The sequence below is a fragment of the Eleutherodactylus coqui genome, chromosome 2 (assembly GCF_035609145.1).
Source record: "Eleutherodactylus coqui strain aEleCoq1 chromosome 2, aEleCoq1.hap1, whole genome shotgun sequence".
In the NCBI taxonomy this organism is placed as follows: Eukaryota; Metazoa; Chordata; class Amphibia; order Anura; family Eleutherodactylidae; genus Eleutherodactylus; species Eleutherodactylus coqui.
In genome coordinates, this window is record NC_089838.1 from 70732370 (window position 1) to 70747553 (window position 15184).

Here is a 15184-nt window from a genome sequence, read left to right on the forward strand (position 1 = left end):
ATAGTGAGTTATGGAGTCATTCCTAGAAATACCGGGATCGGGGCTCCCCGTGCAGTTTCTGGAGATTTGTTTTCAGATGTTTTTGTTTTTTTTCTATGAAATGGGAGGCTAGCTCTCTAGCACTGAGATCCATCACGTGGGCCTGTTCTTTGGGGCTGAAGAGGGAGTGGAATGTATCGAAAAGTCGTTTGGGTTGTGGGATAGTGAGGAGACTTATGAACAGATCGGCGGTATAGATAGGGAATTATAATTGAAGGCTTTGTCAAAAACTTTGTATAGTTGGTCAGTGGATAAAAGTTATAAGTTTACGTAATTGTAATGCACGTTGCTGTTAGGCAGCATAGTACTGGCTCACAATCTAACCATTTTCTTTGCAACAGGCTAAGGTGAGTATAGCGTTAATAGGTCTTGCACCTCGGTCTTATGTTAGTGTCAGCTGCCACATAACTGAGACTACTTTTGCGAGTAACGGCTTGGGGACCCCGCAGCGAAGACCAAATGCCACTTTGAGGTGCAAGAGGTGAAAACCGGGGTATCCTAAGTGCTGCCTCCAGATTTAGCCCAAAGCCAAATCAGTTTGTGGTAAAGCGGGTCCACATCCGCTTGCTGACCTAACGGTGCCCAGTTCTAGGTTTAGTCCAGTTTTTAGGCACCGACCACATTAATGTGAGCCAATACATCTAAACGGTGAAGCACTTGTGTTTTTTTTTTTCAAAATGTACAATTACATTAAGGATTAGACTAAAAGTTGTAAACTAGGCTTGTCTACGTATGCAATATTGAGGAGATATACTAGATGGTCCTTCTGTTTCTCCTATAAAGCCAGCAGATTGAATGAACATTTTTTTCTACCTACCTTTAATGGTAGAAAGCACACCACGTTTGGTGATGGAAAGGTGGGCTAGAGGGGTTATGGAGGAGGCCTATGCATTTTAATTCACATTTTTTGCTAGGTGTGCTTTCATCTGTTTGCTGGTAATCTAGGAAAAATAGCTACAAAGGGTAGGGCCAAAGGTGTAACTGTAGTGGGCGGAGAGTATGCGGTCTTACTTGGGCCTTTAGGAGAGGGTCGCTCATGCAGATGGTGGGGCGAGTAGCAAAAGCAATCTGGAGTCTTCTTCCTCTGTGGTTGGTTCTAGTATTGATAGTGAGTTATGGAGTCATTCCTAGAAATACCGGGATCGGGGCTCCCCGTGCAGTTTTTGGAGATTTGTTTTCAGATGTTTTTGTTTTTTTTCTATGAAATGGGAGGCTAGCTCTCTAGCACTGAGATCCATCACGTGGGCCTGTTCTTTGGGGCTGAAGAGGGAGTGGAATGTATCGAAAAGTCGTTTGGGTTGTGGGATAGTGAGGAGACTTATGAACAGATCGGCGGTATAGATAGGGAATTATAATTGAAGGCTTTGTCAAAAACTTTGTATAGTTGGCCAGTGGATAAAAGTTATAAGTTTACATAATTGTAATGCCCGTTGATGTTAGGCAGCATAGTACTGGCTCACAATCTAACCATTTTCTTTGCAACAGGCTAAGGTGAGTATAGCGTTAATAGGTCTTGCACCTCGGTCTTATGTTAGTGTCAGCTGCCACATAACTGAGACTACTTTTGCGAGTAACGGCTTGGGGACCCCGCAGCGAAGACCAAATGCCACTTTGAGGTGCAAGAGGTGAAAACCGGGGTATCCTAAGTGCTGCCTCCAGATTTAGCCCAAAGCCAAATCAGTTTGTGGTAAAGCGGGTCCACATCCGCTTGCTGACCTAACGGTGCCCAGTTCTAGGTTTAGTCCAGTTTTTAGGCACCGACCACATTAATGTGAGCCAATACATCTAAACGGTGAAGCACTTGTGTTTTTTTTTTCCAAAATGTACAATTACATTAAGGATTAGACTAAAAGTTGTAAACTAGGCTTGTCTACGTATGCAATATTGAGGCGATATACTAGATGGTCCTTCTGTTTCTCCTATAAAGCCAGCAGATTGAATGAACATTTTTTTCTACCTACCTTTAATGGTAGAAAGCACACCACGTTTGGTGATGGAAAGGTGGGCTACAGGGGTTATGGAGGAGGCCTATGCGTTTTAATTCACATTTTTTGCTAGGTGTGCTTTCATCTGTTTGCTGGTAATCTAGGATAAATAGCTACAAAGGGTAGGGCCAAAGGTGTAACTGTAGTGGGGGGAGAGTATGCGGTCTTACTTGGGCCTTTAGGAGAGGGTCGCTCATGCAGGTGGTGGGGCGAGTAGCAAAAAGCAATCTGGAGTCTTCTTCCTCTGTGGTTGGTTCTAGTATTGATAGTGAGTTATGGAGTCATTTCTAGAAATACTGGGATCGGGGCTCCCCGTGCAGTTTTTGGAGATTTATTTTCAGATGTTTTTGTTTTTTTTCTATGAAATGGGAGGCTAGCTCTCTAGCACTGAGATCCATCACGTGGGCCTGTTCTTTGGGGCTGAAGAGGGAGTGGAATGTATCGAAAAGTCGTTTGGGTTGTGGGATAGTGAGGAGACTTATGAACAGATCGGCGGTATAGATAGGGAATTATAATTGAAGGCTTTGTCAAAAACTTTGTATAGTTGGCCAGTGGATAAAAGTTATAAGTTTACATAATTGTAATGCCCGTTGATGTTAGGCAGCATAGTACTGGCTCACAATCTAACCATTTTCTTTGCAACAGGCTAAGGTGAGTATAGCGTTAATAGGTCTTGCACCTCGGTCTTATGTTAGTGTCAGCTGCCACATAACTGAGACTACTTTTGCGAGTAACGGCTTGGGGACTCCGCAGCGAAGACCAAATGCCACTTTGAGGTGCAAGAGGTGAAAACCGGGGTATCCTAAGTGCTGCCTCCAGATTTAGCCCAAAGCCAAATCAGTTTGTGGTAAAGCGGGTCCACATCCGCTTGCTGACCTAACGGTGCCCAGTTCTAGGTTTAGTCCAGTTTTTAGGCACCGACCACATTAATGTGAGCCAATACATTCTAACGGTGAAGTACTTGTGTTTTTTTTTCTCAAAATGTACAATTACATTAAGGATTAGACTAAAAGTTGTAAACTAGGCTTGTCTACGTATGCAATATTGAGGAGATATACTAGATGGTCCTTCTGTTTCTCCTAGAAAGCCAGCAGATTGAATGAACATTTTTTTCTACCTACCTTTAATGGTAGAAAGCACACCACGTTTGGTGATGGAAAGGTGGGCTAGAGGGGTTATGGAGGAGGCCTATGCGTTTTAATTCACATTTTTTGCTAGGTGTGCTTTCATCTGTTTGCTGGTAATCTAGGAAAAATAGCTACAAAGGGTAGGGCCAAAGGTGTAACTGTAGTGGGGGGAGAGTATGCGGTCTTACTTGGGCCTTTAGGAGAGGGTCGCTCATGCAGGTGGTGGGGCGAGTAGCAAAAAGCAATCTGGAGTCTTCTTCCTCTGTGGTTGGTTCTAGTATTGATAGTGAGTTATGGAGTCATTTCTAGAAATACTGGGATCGGGGCTCCCCGTGCAGTTTTTGGAGATTTATTTTCAGATGTTTTTGTTTTTTTTCTATGAAATGGGAGGCTAGCTCTCTAGCACTGAGATCCATCACGTGGGCCTGTTCTTTGGGGCTGAAGAGGGAGTGGAATGTATCGAAAAGTCGTTTGGGTTGTGGGATAGTGAGGAGACTTATGAACAGATCGGCGGTATAGATAGGGAATTATAATTGAAGGCTTTGTCAAAAACTTTGTATAGTTGGCCAGTGGATAAAAGTTATGTGTACATAATTGTAATGCCCGTTGATGTTAGGCAGCATAGTACTGGCTCACAATCTAACCCTTTTCTTTGCAACAGGCTAAGGTGAGTATAGCGTTAATAGGTCTTGCACCTCGGTCTTATGTTAGTGTCAGCTGCCACATAACTGAGACTACTTTTGCGAGTAACGGCTTGGGGACCCCGCAGCGAAGACCAAATGCCACTTTGAGGTGCAAGAGGTGAAAACCGGGGTATCCTAAGTGCTGCCTCCAGATTTAGCCCAAAGCCAAATCAGTTTGTGGTAAAGCGGGTACACATCCGCTTGCTGACCTAAGGGTGCCCAGTTCTAGGTTTAGTCCAGTTTTTAGGCACCGACCACATTAATGTGAGCCAATACATCTAAACGGTGAAGCACTTGTGTTTTTTTTTTTCAAAATGTACAATTACATTAAGGATTAGACTAAAAGTTGTAAACTAGGCTTGTCTACGTATGCAATATTGAGGAGATATACTAGATGGTCCTTCTGTTTCTCCTAGAAAGCCAGCAGATTGAATGAACATTTTTTTCTACCTACCTTTAATGGTAGAAAGCACACCACGTTTGGTGATGGAAAGGTGGGCTAGAGGGGTTATGGAGGAGGCCTATGCATTTTAATTCACATTTTTTGCTAGGTGTGCTTTCATCTGTTTGCTGATAATCTAGGAAAAATAGCTACAAAGGGTAGGGCCAAAGGTGTAACTGTAGTGGGGGGAGAGTATGCGGTCTTACTTGGGCCTTTAGGAGAGGGTCGCTCATGCAGGTGGTGGGGCGAGTAGCAAAAAGCAATCTGGAGTCTTCTTCCTCTGTGGTTGGTTCTAGTATTGATAGTGAGTTATGGAGTCATTTCTAGAAATACTGGGATCGGGGCTCCCCGTGCAGTTTTTGGAGATTTATTTTCAGATGTTTTTGTTTTTTTTCTATGAAATGGGAGGCTAGCTCTCTAGCACTGAGATCCATCACGTGGGCCTGTTTTTTGGGGCTGAAGAGGGAGTGGAATGTATCGAAAAGTCGTTTGGGTTGTGGGATAGTGAGGAGACTTATGAACAGATCGGCGGTATAAATAGGGAATTATAATTGAAGGCTTTGTCAAAAACTTTGTATAGTTGGTCAGTGGATAAAAGTTATAAGTTTACGTAATTGTAATGCACGTTGCTGTTAGGCAGCATAGTACTGGCTCACAATCTAACCATTTTCTTTGCAACAGGCTAAGGTGAGTATAGCGTTAATAGGTCTTGCACCTCGGTCTTATGTTAGTGTCAGCTGCCACATAACTGAGACTACTTTTGCGAGTAACGGCTTGGGGACCCTGCAGCGAAGACCAAATGCCACTTTGAGGTGCAAGAGGTGAAAACCGGGGTATCCTAAGTGCTGCCTCCAGATTTAGCCCAAAGCCAAATCAGTTTGTGGTAAAGCGGGTCCACATCCGCTTGCTGACCTAACGGTGCCCAGTTCTAGGTTTAGTCCAATTTTTAGGCACCGACCACATTAATGTGAGCCAATACATCTAAACGGTGAAGCACTTGTGTTTTTTTTTTTCAAAATGTACAATTACATTAAGGATTAGACTAAAAGTTGTAAACTAGGCTTGTCTACGTATGCAATATTGAGGAGATATACTAGATGGTCCTTCTGTTTCTCCTAGAAAGCCAGCAGATTGAATGAACATTTTTTTCTACCTACCTTTAATGGTAGAAAGCACACCACGTTTGGTGATGGAAAGGTGGGCTAGAGGGGTTATGGAGGAGGCCTATGCATTTTAATTCACATTTTTTGCTAGGTGTGCTTTCATCTGTTTGCTGATAATCTAGGAAAAATAGCTACAAAGGGTAGGGCCAAAGGTGTAACTGTAGTGGGGGGAGAGTATGCGGTCTTACTTGGGCCTTTAGGAGAGGGTCGCTCATGCAGGTGGTGGGGCGAGTAGCAAAAAGCAATCTGGAGTCTTCTTCCTCTGTGGTTGGTTCTAGTATTGATAGTGAGTTATGGAGTCATTTCTAGAAATACTGGGATCGGGGCTCCCCGTGCAGTTTTTGGAGATTTATTTTCAGATGTTTTTGTTTTTTTTCTATGAAATGGGAGGCTAGCTCTCTAGCACTGAGATCCATCACGTGGGCCTGTTTTTTGGGGCTGAAGAGGGAGTGGAATGTATCGAAAAGTCGTTTGGGTTGTGGGATAGTGAGGAGACTTATGAATAGATCGGCGGTATAGATAGGGAATTATAATTGAAGGCTTTGTCAAAAACTTTGTATAGTTGGCCAGTGGATAAAAGTTATGTTTACATAATTGTAATGCCCGTTGATGTTAGGCAGCATAGTACTGGCTCACAATCTAACCCTTTTCTTTGCAACAGGCTAAGGTGAGTATAGCGTTAATAGGTCTTGCACCTCGGTCTTATGTTAGTGTCAGCTGCCACATAACTGAGACTACTTTTGCGAGTAACGGCTTGGGGACCCTGCAGCGAAGACCAAATGCCACTTTGAGGTGCAAGAGGTGAAAACCGGGGTATCCTAAGTGCTGCCTCCAGATTTAGCCCAAAGCCAAATCAGTTTGTGGTAAAGCGGGTCCACATCCGCTTGCTGACCTAACGGTGCCCAGTTCTAGGTTTAGTCCAATTTTTAGGCACCGACCACATTAATGTGAGCCAATACATCTAAACGGTGAAGCACTTGTGTTTTTTTTTTTCAAAATGTACAATTACATTAAGGATTAGACTAAAAGTTGTAAACTAGGCTTGTCTACGTATGCAATATTGAGGAGATATACTAGATGGTCCTTCTGTTTCTCCTAGAAAGCCAGCAGATTGAATGAGCATTTTTTTCTACCTACCTTTAATGGTAGAAAGCACACCACGTTTGGTGATGAAAAGGTGGGCTAGAGGGGTTATGGAGGAGGCCTATGCATTTTAATTCACATTTTTTGCTAGGTGTGCTTTCATCTGTTTGCTGATAATCTTGGAAAAATAGCTACAAAGGGTAGGGCCAAAGGTGTAACTGTAGTGGGGGGAGAGTATGCGGTCTTACTTGGGCCTTTAGGAGAGGGTCGCTCATGCAGGTGGTGGGGCGAGTAGCAAAAAGCAATCTGGAGTCTTCTTCCTCTGTGGTTGGTTCTAGTATTGATAGTGAGTTATGGAGTCATTTCTAGAAATACTGGGATCGGGGCTCCCCGTGCAGTTTTTGGAGATTTATTTTCAGATGTTTTTGTTTTTTTTCTATGAAATGGGAGGCTAGCTCTCTAGCACTGAGATCCATCACGTGGGCCTGTTTTTTGGGGCTGAAGAGGGAGTGGAATGTATCGAAAAGTCGTTTGGGTTGTGGGATAGTGAGGAGACTTATGAACAGATCGGCGGTATAGATAGGGAATTATAATTGAAGGCTTTGTCAAAAACTTTGTATAGTTGGCCAGTGGATAAAAGTTATGTTTACATAATTGTAATGCCCGTTGATGTTAGGCAGCATAGTACTGGCTCACAATCTAACCCTTTTCTTTGCAACAGGCTAAGGTGAGTATAGCGTTAATAGGTCTTGCACCTCGGTCTTATGTTAGTGTCAGCTGCCACATAACTGAGACTACTTTTGCGAGTAACGGCTTGGGGACCCCGCAGCGAAGACCAAATGCCACTTTGAGGTGCAAGAGGTGAAAACCGGGGTATCCTTAGTGCTGCCTACAGATTTAGCCCAAAGCCAAATCAGTTTGTGGCAAAGCGGGTCCACATCCGCTTGCTGACCTAACGGTGCCCAGTTCTAGGTTTAGTCCAGTTTTTAGGCACCGACCACATTAATGTGAGCCAATACATCTAAACGGTGAAGCACTTGGAGAGTAAAAAAACATGGCTGCTGTCCCAGAAACAGCACCTGTATTGTTCCGTTAGATTGCATCATATAGGGTGGTGTAGCTATTGGGGTCGCAATCTAAGAGATTTCATGCAGTTGAAGTGAAGTAGTGAAGTGTGCGAAAAGCTGGATGTGGTATTGACGCATTGCCTGCCTCCTGGGCTGTTTTGACTAGACTGTTAATGGGTGTTGGGACCAGTGGATTCGTGAGGACACACGAAGTGACCGGGCTCAGGTTGTTCTCAACAGACCACTAGTAGAGAGGATAGTCTGATTGTCCGACAAGCACCAGCAGCTCCAACTGTTTCATTGCCAACCATCCAGAGACAGGAGGCACTATTGTTACAGGCCGCTGTGTCTTGTGGAACCATTTCCAGGAGCTCGGCTGAAGGACATCTGGTCTCTTGGTGTCCATTATGTGTTCTACCTTTGACACCCACTCTCTGTTGGCTCTATTTGCAGTGATGTCGTGACTGATAAAACTGGGCTGCTACAGAGTGGAACTGGGTTATTTTCAGGTTTAGTTTGGGCACCGATGATGGTCATGTTCATGTCTGGAGAGCCCAGGATGAGTGCGTCAATCATGCCTTTGCTGTGGAGCGGCACACTGTCCCCACTGCCGTTGTGATGGGCTGGGGGTGGGGCGTACATTGCATAGGACAGTAAGTCACCCCTAGTACTAGTACGAGGGATGGCAGCTGTGATATATTCTGGCCATCTTACAGCCACATGTTTTGCCTCTCATAGCAAGGCTTCCAAGAAGACGTCCAGTAGGATAATGCTCAGCCATGCACAGGAATGTGTCCACACCATTGCCACACTTCTGAATTTACACATAGCATTTATTTTCTTGTAGACCCCCTTTTTTTTTTCTAGTCCTCTCTGAGCATTGGTTTAGATAAAGAAAAGGTCTAGCTATATTCTGAGAGAGATGGTACCACAAATAATGCAACACTTAAAAAAAAAAAAAAAAAAAAAGGGGGGGGGGGGGGGGGGGGGGGGAGGTAACCACACAGGTATTCAACATGCAAAGGGAACCAGAGAAACTTCTAGTGAACAGTTGGGTTTGACAGTGATTAACCTATCAACATGTACATCATCACCTCAGCAAATTTTTTGTCCACAAAACATTTTGATTCATACCAGACTAATTAGATTCAATAGAATAATCCATCTCTTAGGTTACGGGCAACACGACAAAGCTGCAGTTTTCCGCAGTGATACCGCGATTTTGTAGTGCTACACTGCAACTCAGCTTTGCAATAGGGAGAAAATTATATAATTTTCAAGACAACCTTTCCTCGATTAATCTAAGTGCACTACAATGTGAACAGAGTTCTCAACCTGTAATTATGGAGAAGGACGGTGCACCAGTTCCTATCTGTAATTATCTTTTACTCCCATACACTCATCTGCTCGGGTTATGGACGGTTTTGAAAATAATGTTGGGCTGAATTATGTAACAACGTCTGCTCCCACTCAAGTGTCCCAATCTGACCATAGCACATCTGCACAGGCTCTCAAACAGTTGCAGAATGAGCACATAATGCTTCGTCCTTTGGAGAAGAGCAGATCGATTGCGATTTTAGATAATCTCCAAAATATACAGATCTCTAGTGTATTGGATGGTCCTGCTATACATTATGTTCTAGAGATCCCACCCCACTTATAGAGTATAAACCTATGTTGGAGGGTGTTGCGAATGTCATTACAGAGAGCCAGGAGTATTGGTGTGTAGATTGTCCTACATATTAAATCTTATAGGCATTACCAAAGCTGCTGCAAGTTTTCCCCTCCATTGAGGCCCATTGTATCTGGGGTGGGTTGGACTATGGAATGTATTCTGCATGGCTAGACTCATACATGCAACCAATTGTTTGAACAGCTAGCAGGCTTTATTAACAATTCTTCAGACAAAGATAAAAGTATGGCTCAGGCTACTAGGAGGCTATCAGCATGCTGGGCTAAAGCCCCATTTACACGAAACAATAGTTTGAACAAATTATGTTTTTGCATTCAAATGCTGAGCATTTACACTAAAGGCCCATTTAGACATGATTATCGCTTAAAATTCGCTCAAAAGCCATCTTTTGAGTGATAATCACTGTGTCTTAAACACACTGCCATCGTGCACTTTTGGTGCCCTATTCGTTCATCGCTGATTTTTAGCAAACTAAAAGTCAGCAATGACTCTTCTCAGCGCCACACTCCGAGTTCTCAGCGGGATATCGGTTGAAGACTCCAAGAACAAAAGTAGCTGTTTGCATATACAAAGCAGCTGCTGTTCTGTGAGTTATCAGCGGTATCCCACTCAGCTTTCATTTAACTCTTAAAGGAGTTGTCTCACGCCGAAACAGGCTTTTTTTTTTTTTTCAATAGGCCCCCCGTTCGGCGCGAGACAAACCCAAGGGATGGGTTAAAAAAAAAAAGTTTATTACTTACCCGAATCCCCGCGCTGCGGCGACTTCTTCCTTACCTTACCAAGATGGCCGCCGGGATCTTCACCCACGATGCACCGCGGGTCTTCTCCCATGGTGCACCATGGGCTCTGTGCGGTTCATAGCCGATTCCAGCCTCCTGATTGGCTGGAATCGGCACACGTGACAGGGCGGAGCTACGAGGACCAGCTCTCCGGCACGAGCGGCCCCATTCACCACGGAGAAGACCGCACAGCGCAAGCGATTCTAAAATAGCCAAAACACTGCGATTTTAGACGGATCCATGGCGACGGGGACGCTAGCAACGGAACAAGTAAGTGAATAACTTCTGTATGGCTCATAATTAATGCACGACGTACATTACAAAGTGCATTAATATGGCCATACAGAAGTATATAACCCCACTTGATTTCATGAGACAACCCCTTTAAGTAGCAGCTTAAGAGTTTATGCAAAGATGATCGGTCAAAACTTTAGTGTAAACGGGACCAATGTCCACTGGTGCATTGAATTCCACATGTGGAAGCTTGCAGAGGAATCCGACCCTGTCCGCAGCTGCAGGCACTGCGCTACCTGTTTGGGTTTGTCATTTCCTGGCCTGCGGATGCGTCCGGAAGCGTCGGTCATGGTACACGTGCAGTACTTTTTTTTTTAACTTCCGTTTTCCTGTGGAATATGCAGCCCGTCTGCAATTCAATTATGGATGGGCCGCAGGTCAGATGGCCTCCATTAACTTTAATGGAAGCTGTCCATGCTGGGTCTGCACTGAAATGGAGCATGCTACGATGTATTTTCCGGACTAAAAAAGGTCCACAAATCAAATCCACATGCCTTTTCATTTGTGGACGCCCATGTTCCTCTATGGGCAGCTTAATTTGTGAATCTTCCAAGTGTGCCCATGCGGATTCCGCAAATCAAACCCGCCCGTAGACATTGGGCCTTACAGATAATCGTTAGCTAATGGAGGAAAACGGAGAGGATTTTAAAGTAAACACTGTATATATTGTTTGCTCAGGTGATTGTGAGCAAGCTCTGGCCTGCAGGGTTTTACTTAGTGTGAATATAAGCCATTGTCTTCTGCTAACACGAGTAAACAGGTAGTCATTGCCTTTAGCTTGGCAAACAATCACTCCTCCCCAACAGCCTTGTAGTCTTTCAAATGACTTAAATTGCTTTTCGCAGTGAAATGACAACGAACTGAAACTCCGTGATAAACGGACAAATAGTGCAGGATAGTCACTCAAACTCATTCTGAATGCATTTTCAGCAATAATTGTTGTGTAAATGGGCCTCAACACGTGACGTAACATCCTTGCATAATTCAAAGCTGCAGTGGCTTTGTCTTAGCAAGCATACCCATTATTACATAGAATTGGGCATGTTCAGAAATTCACAATGATCCTCATTTAGATACATGGAATGAATTTTTAAAATAAAATTACTGGTTCTGAAGACCTCATGCAGGTGAATGGGACAGTCACAAAACTTTTAGCAAGAGATCAGCAGTATATGAATTAACCCCTACTGGTAATCAGGCAGCATTTCCTGAAGCAATTAAATGGGTTATCCAGGGACAGTGTTACCACAAAGGCCTGCAGCAGTCAGAGCTCCTCCCTTCCCCGCTGCTGCCGCCTCACCGGTCCTCGCTGAACTTCACTGCCGGGAGTGTAGCCATGATGACCCAGTACTGGGTCACATGAGCGTGGCAGCTATTCACTGGCTGGGCAGCTGGTGATTGGCTATAGCGGTTACATGGCGCTTTTGTCAGGGCTGTCATCACAAGCTCCCTGCAACCAGTAGTAAAAGCAAGCATGGACCGTAGAGCTGGTGGTGGAGTGTGGAAGTGCCAGTATTTGTGATTCTACTACTGCAAGCTTTGCATAACCCTGTCCAAGATAACCCCTTTAACTGCATTTTTAGGTACACGTTCTGAGACTTGTGTCTAGTTTTCATTATGTAGCGTTTCTGTAATATAAACCTTCAATATACCAATGGGGAGCAAAGCTGAAATATTACTTGTGAACCACTGGAGATTATATAAAAAAATATTATATCTTATTCTTTATTTTTTCAGACACCAGACGCTCCAAACAATGAAGATTGACTGAACTAGGTTTTATTTATAAATACAGAACAATTCATCCTTTGTAGTAAACAGTTACAGTTTCTCTTATATGAACAGGGAGGTAATAAATAAACCATGCAGAAATGTCCAGACATAGACCTCCCACAATAGACATCCAATCCTTGGGGCTACAGGAATACATTTATAAGAGGGGGGACACAAGTGGGGTACATTGGGAGAGAAATAGTTTGTCTCTAGATTTGTTAATAAACAAGTGCAGACGTGTTCAGCAGTGAAATACAGGCCAGGCCTCGGTAAAACCATACATAGTGACCCCCCCCCCCCCCTCCCCACACACGGTGCACTTGTCACCGGGTACACAAGGCAGTACAAAGCCTACAACAATGAAAAAGAAGGTTTTCGTTCTTGCACAGACTTCACATTCAACGGATTTGAAGAACTTGTTTTAAAAATGAAAACTCTTCACACTGAGAACATTTTAGGGATCATTCTTTATTAAACTCCAATGACTCCCATGTGTGAAGCCAGCAGAAAAAAAGGCAATCTGAAATTAAACCGGAGATCGGTTACAGTATTTTTTGGTATTTCCCAAATAAAGTTTAATCCCCGTATAAGGGCTCTTTCCCACTGGCGATAAGATGTTCCAGTGATGCGAAAGTGAGTGAAAACCCATGAGTTTGAAGCCAATGATTTTCAATGTTTTCACTCACTGCAAGTTGCTACAAGAAAGTCTGCAATATTGCCCATTGTTTTCAATGGGGCTGGCAGCAGCAGGGCCGGCCCCATTGAAATCTATGGGAGAAGATCCTGAAAGAGCTTTGGAACACCGCATAGTGAGTAGAGAGAGGGGGGCGGAACTACAGGGGAGCTCTTACATAGATACCCATATTTGGATAGATGGGGGCGGGGCTAGAGGGCTTCTCAGTCACTATGAGAGCCCCTCTAGCCCAGCCCCCTATCTCTCCAAATATAGGGAGATATATAAGAGATCCTCTGTAGCTCCACCCCCTCTTACCCTGCTATGGCGGATTCCAAAACTCTTTCAGGATCTTCTCCCATTGATTACAATGGGGCCGGCCCTGCTGCTACCAGCCCCATTGAAAACAACGGCCGATATCACAGATTTTCTTATAGCAACTTGCAGTGAGTAAAAACACTGAAAATCATTAGTTTCAAACTCATGCGTTTTCATTCCCTCGCACATTGCTGGAACATCTTATTGCCAGTGGGGAAGAGCCCTAAGTGAGGAGTTCTGGTATTTTTGTGTTTAAAATGCTCACCATACTTCCTTGCAGTCAAGTTACATAAAAGAGGAGAACAAAACCCCTCGATTAGTGTCTGTATAAAATATCAGAACCAGTCGAAAAAGTTATTCATTACTTTTAAAATGAATGCAAGTTGGGTTTTTTTGCCCAGAAAGACCTTGAAATACAAATCACTTGAAAAAGTCAACTCCTTTTTGCTTAGTCTTTGGAATACTGAGCAAATGATTTCTATACAAGTATGCTATAAGAGAACATCCTTCTGAGGGCACAAATCTAATGTTCTTGTAACATACAGAGATGAAACATTTTAATGTCGCACAGTACAAAACTAATGTAAAATGTGTAACGCTGGCCTTAACGGCGATTTCACACACAGGTTTTTGTGGCTACCTTTTGAGCCAAAACCTGAAGTTTCAGACAGTGGGTCACAAGGTATAGTTTCTGTCTCCCCCTCTCATTGTCAGTGATCTCATGGCAGGGGGTTAGTTGTCAATCCAGCCCGTCTGTGGATCGGCTGTGACACTAGCTATTGAAATGAGCCTGACAGCCAGCACCCTGCAATGACATCACTGAGATCGGGGAGGAACACCCTATACCATGTGACCCGATGGCTGCACCTCTGGACCCAGACAGGATTGAATTAGCATTTTCTTCCCTAGATAATCTGCTTTAAAAGGACAAAGATTTGTATCAGATCCCAAAGCAACAAATAGACAACTTTATAAAACTAGAGAAATGGACTTTACATAAACTCCTTGTGTATCTGTATTACTGCTGCGGACATTGTGTTACTGAGGTGGGTTTTGAAGACACATGTAGGACCGGTTGAGCTCTGTGTCTTGATTTTCTCTCATACTTTGGCAAGTCTTTCTCCTCCTCAGCTTTTGTTGGCTCATTGCTGGAAACCTCGGCAGACGACCTACAGGCAAACAGTCAGTCTCATTTCAAAACTGTTGTATGAAAAGAAAGCATGGCAAGTGATGTGGGGGCAGAGCAGCGGGTCAGACAGTAGAGTTATAGCCTGGGCTGGAAACAAGATATTAGCACTGCTGAATTGGGACATAAGTAGCGTATAGCACAGACAGACGCCATAGAAGAATTTAAAGCCTCTTAGCCACATACAATTTTTTTTTACCCCTTTTGGGGCAATGCCTAATAAAAGGACACCATACAAGGTTCACTTGTTGCCCCACTTTGAAATAGGACGACCCAGAACAAGAGTCCCCATCAGATGGTTAGACCCCAGTGTGTGTGCAGAGGGCTGTTCCTCAAAAGGGGTTCTTTCCGCAGCATGCTCTATTTTTGAGTGGATTACGCTTGGGTGGCTTCAATCAATGGAAGCAGTCTGACCCGCGGCCCTTCTGCAGTTGACATTGCGGAAAGGTCGCGGATGCCATGTCATTGGTAGTCAATGACGCGGGAAAAGCAGGAGTTTAAATAAATAAAATAATAATCTTTGCTGCACAGACAGCAAGGCGTGCGGACCTTTCGCAGTCCAGATGAAGTGAAAGACAAGCATCCGTGAATGCCAAGGTCGGATTCCGGGCTCCTGTATGTGGGATCCGGCTCTGCCATGTCCAGGCAGCCTTATGCTAGATTTGAAAAATAAAAAACAGAACCCTCTAAAAATGGTCCCCTTCGGGCTCTTTCACACCAGCCTTTACCGCATATTACACACGAGGGCTGTGTGCGTAATTCATGGTAACTAACTTTACAGTACTTTCAATGGTGCCTCACACAGCATGCAAAATGCGAGCACAAAATAAAGGAAGAACGTGACAAGCTCTATCTTGGGGCATATTACACCCGCCAAGA

At 44.0% G+C, this 15184-nt stretch overlaps 1 protein-coding gene across 1 annotated transcript in view; it reads right to left on the bottom strand.

The window, feature by feature from the left end:
• Window positions 1–12118: 12118 nt before the first annotated feature.
• Window positions 12119–15184, bottom strand: part of SPDL1 (spindle apparatus coiled-coil protein 1) — a 37658-nt gene continuing 34592 nt past the window's right edge. The window contains exon 12 of the mRNA XM_066591105.1: window positions 12119–14288. Within this exon, the coding sequence (XP_066447202.1) occupies window positions 14138–14288 (151 nt within the window). The 3' untranslated portion in view covers window positions 12119–14137. The remainder of the gene's footprint in view (window positions 14289–15184) is intronic.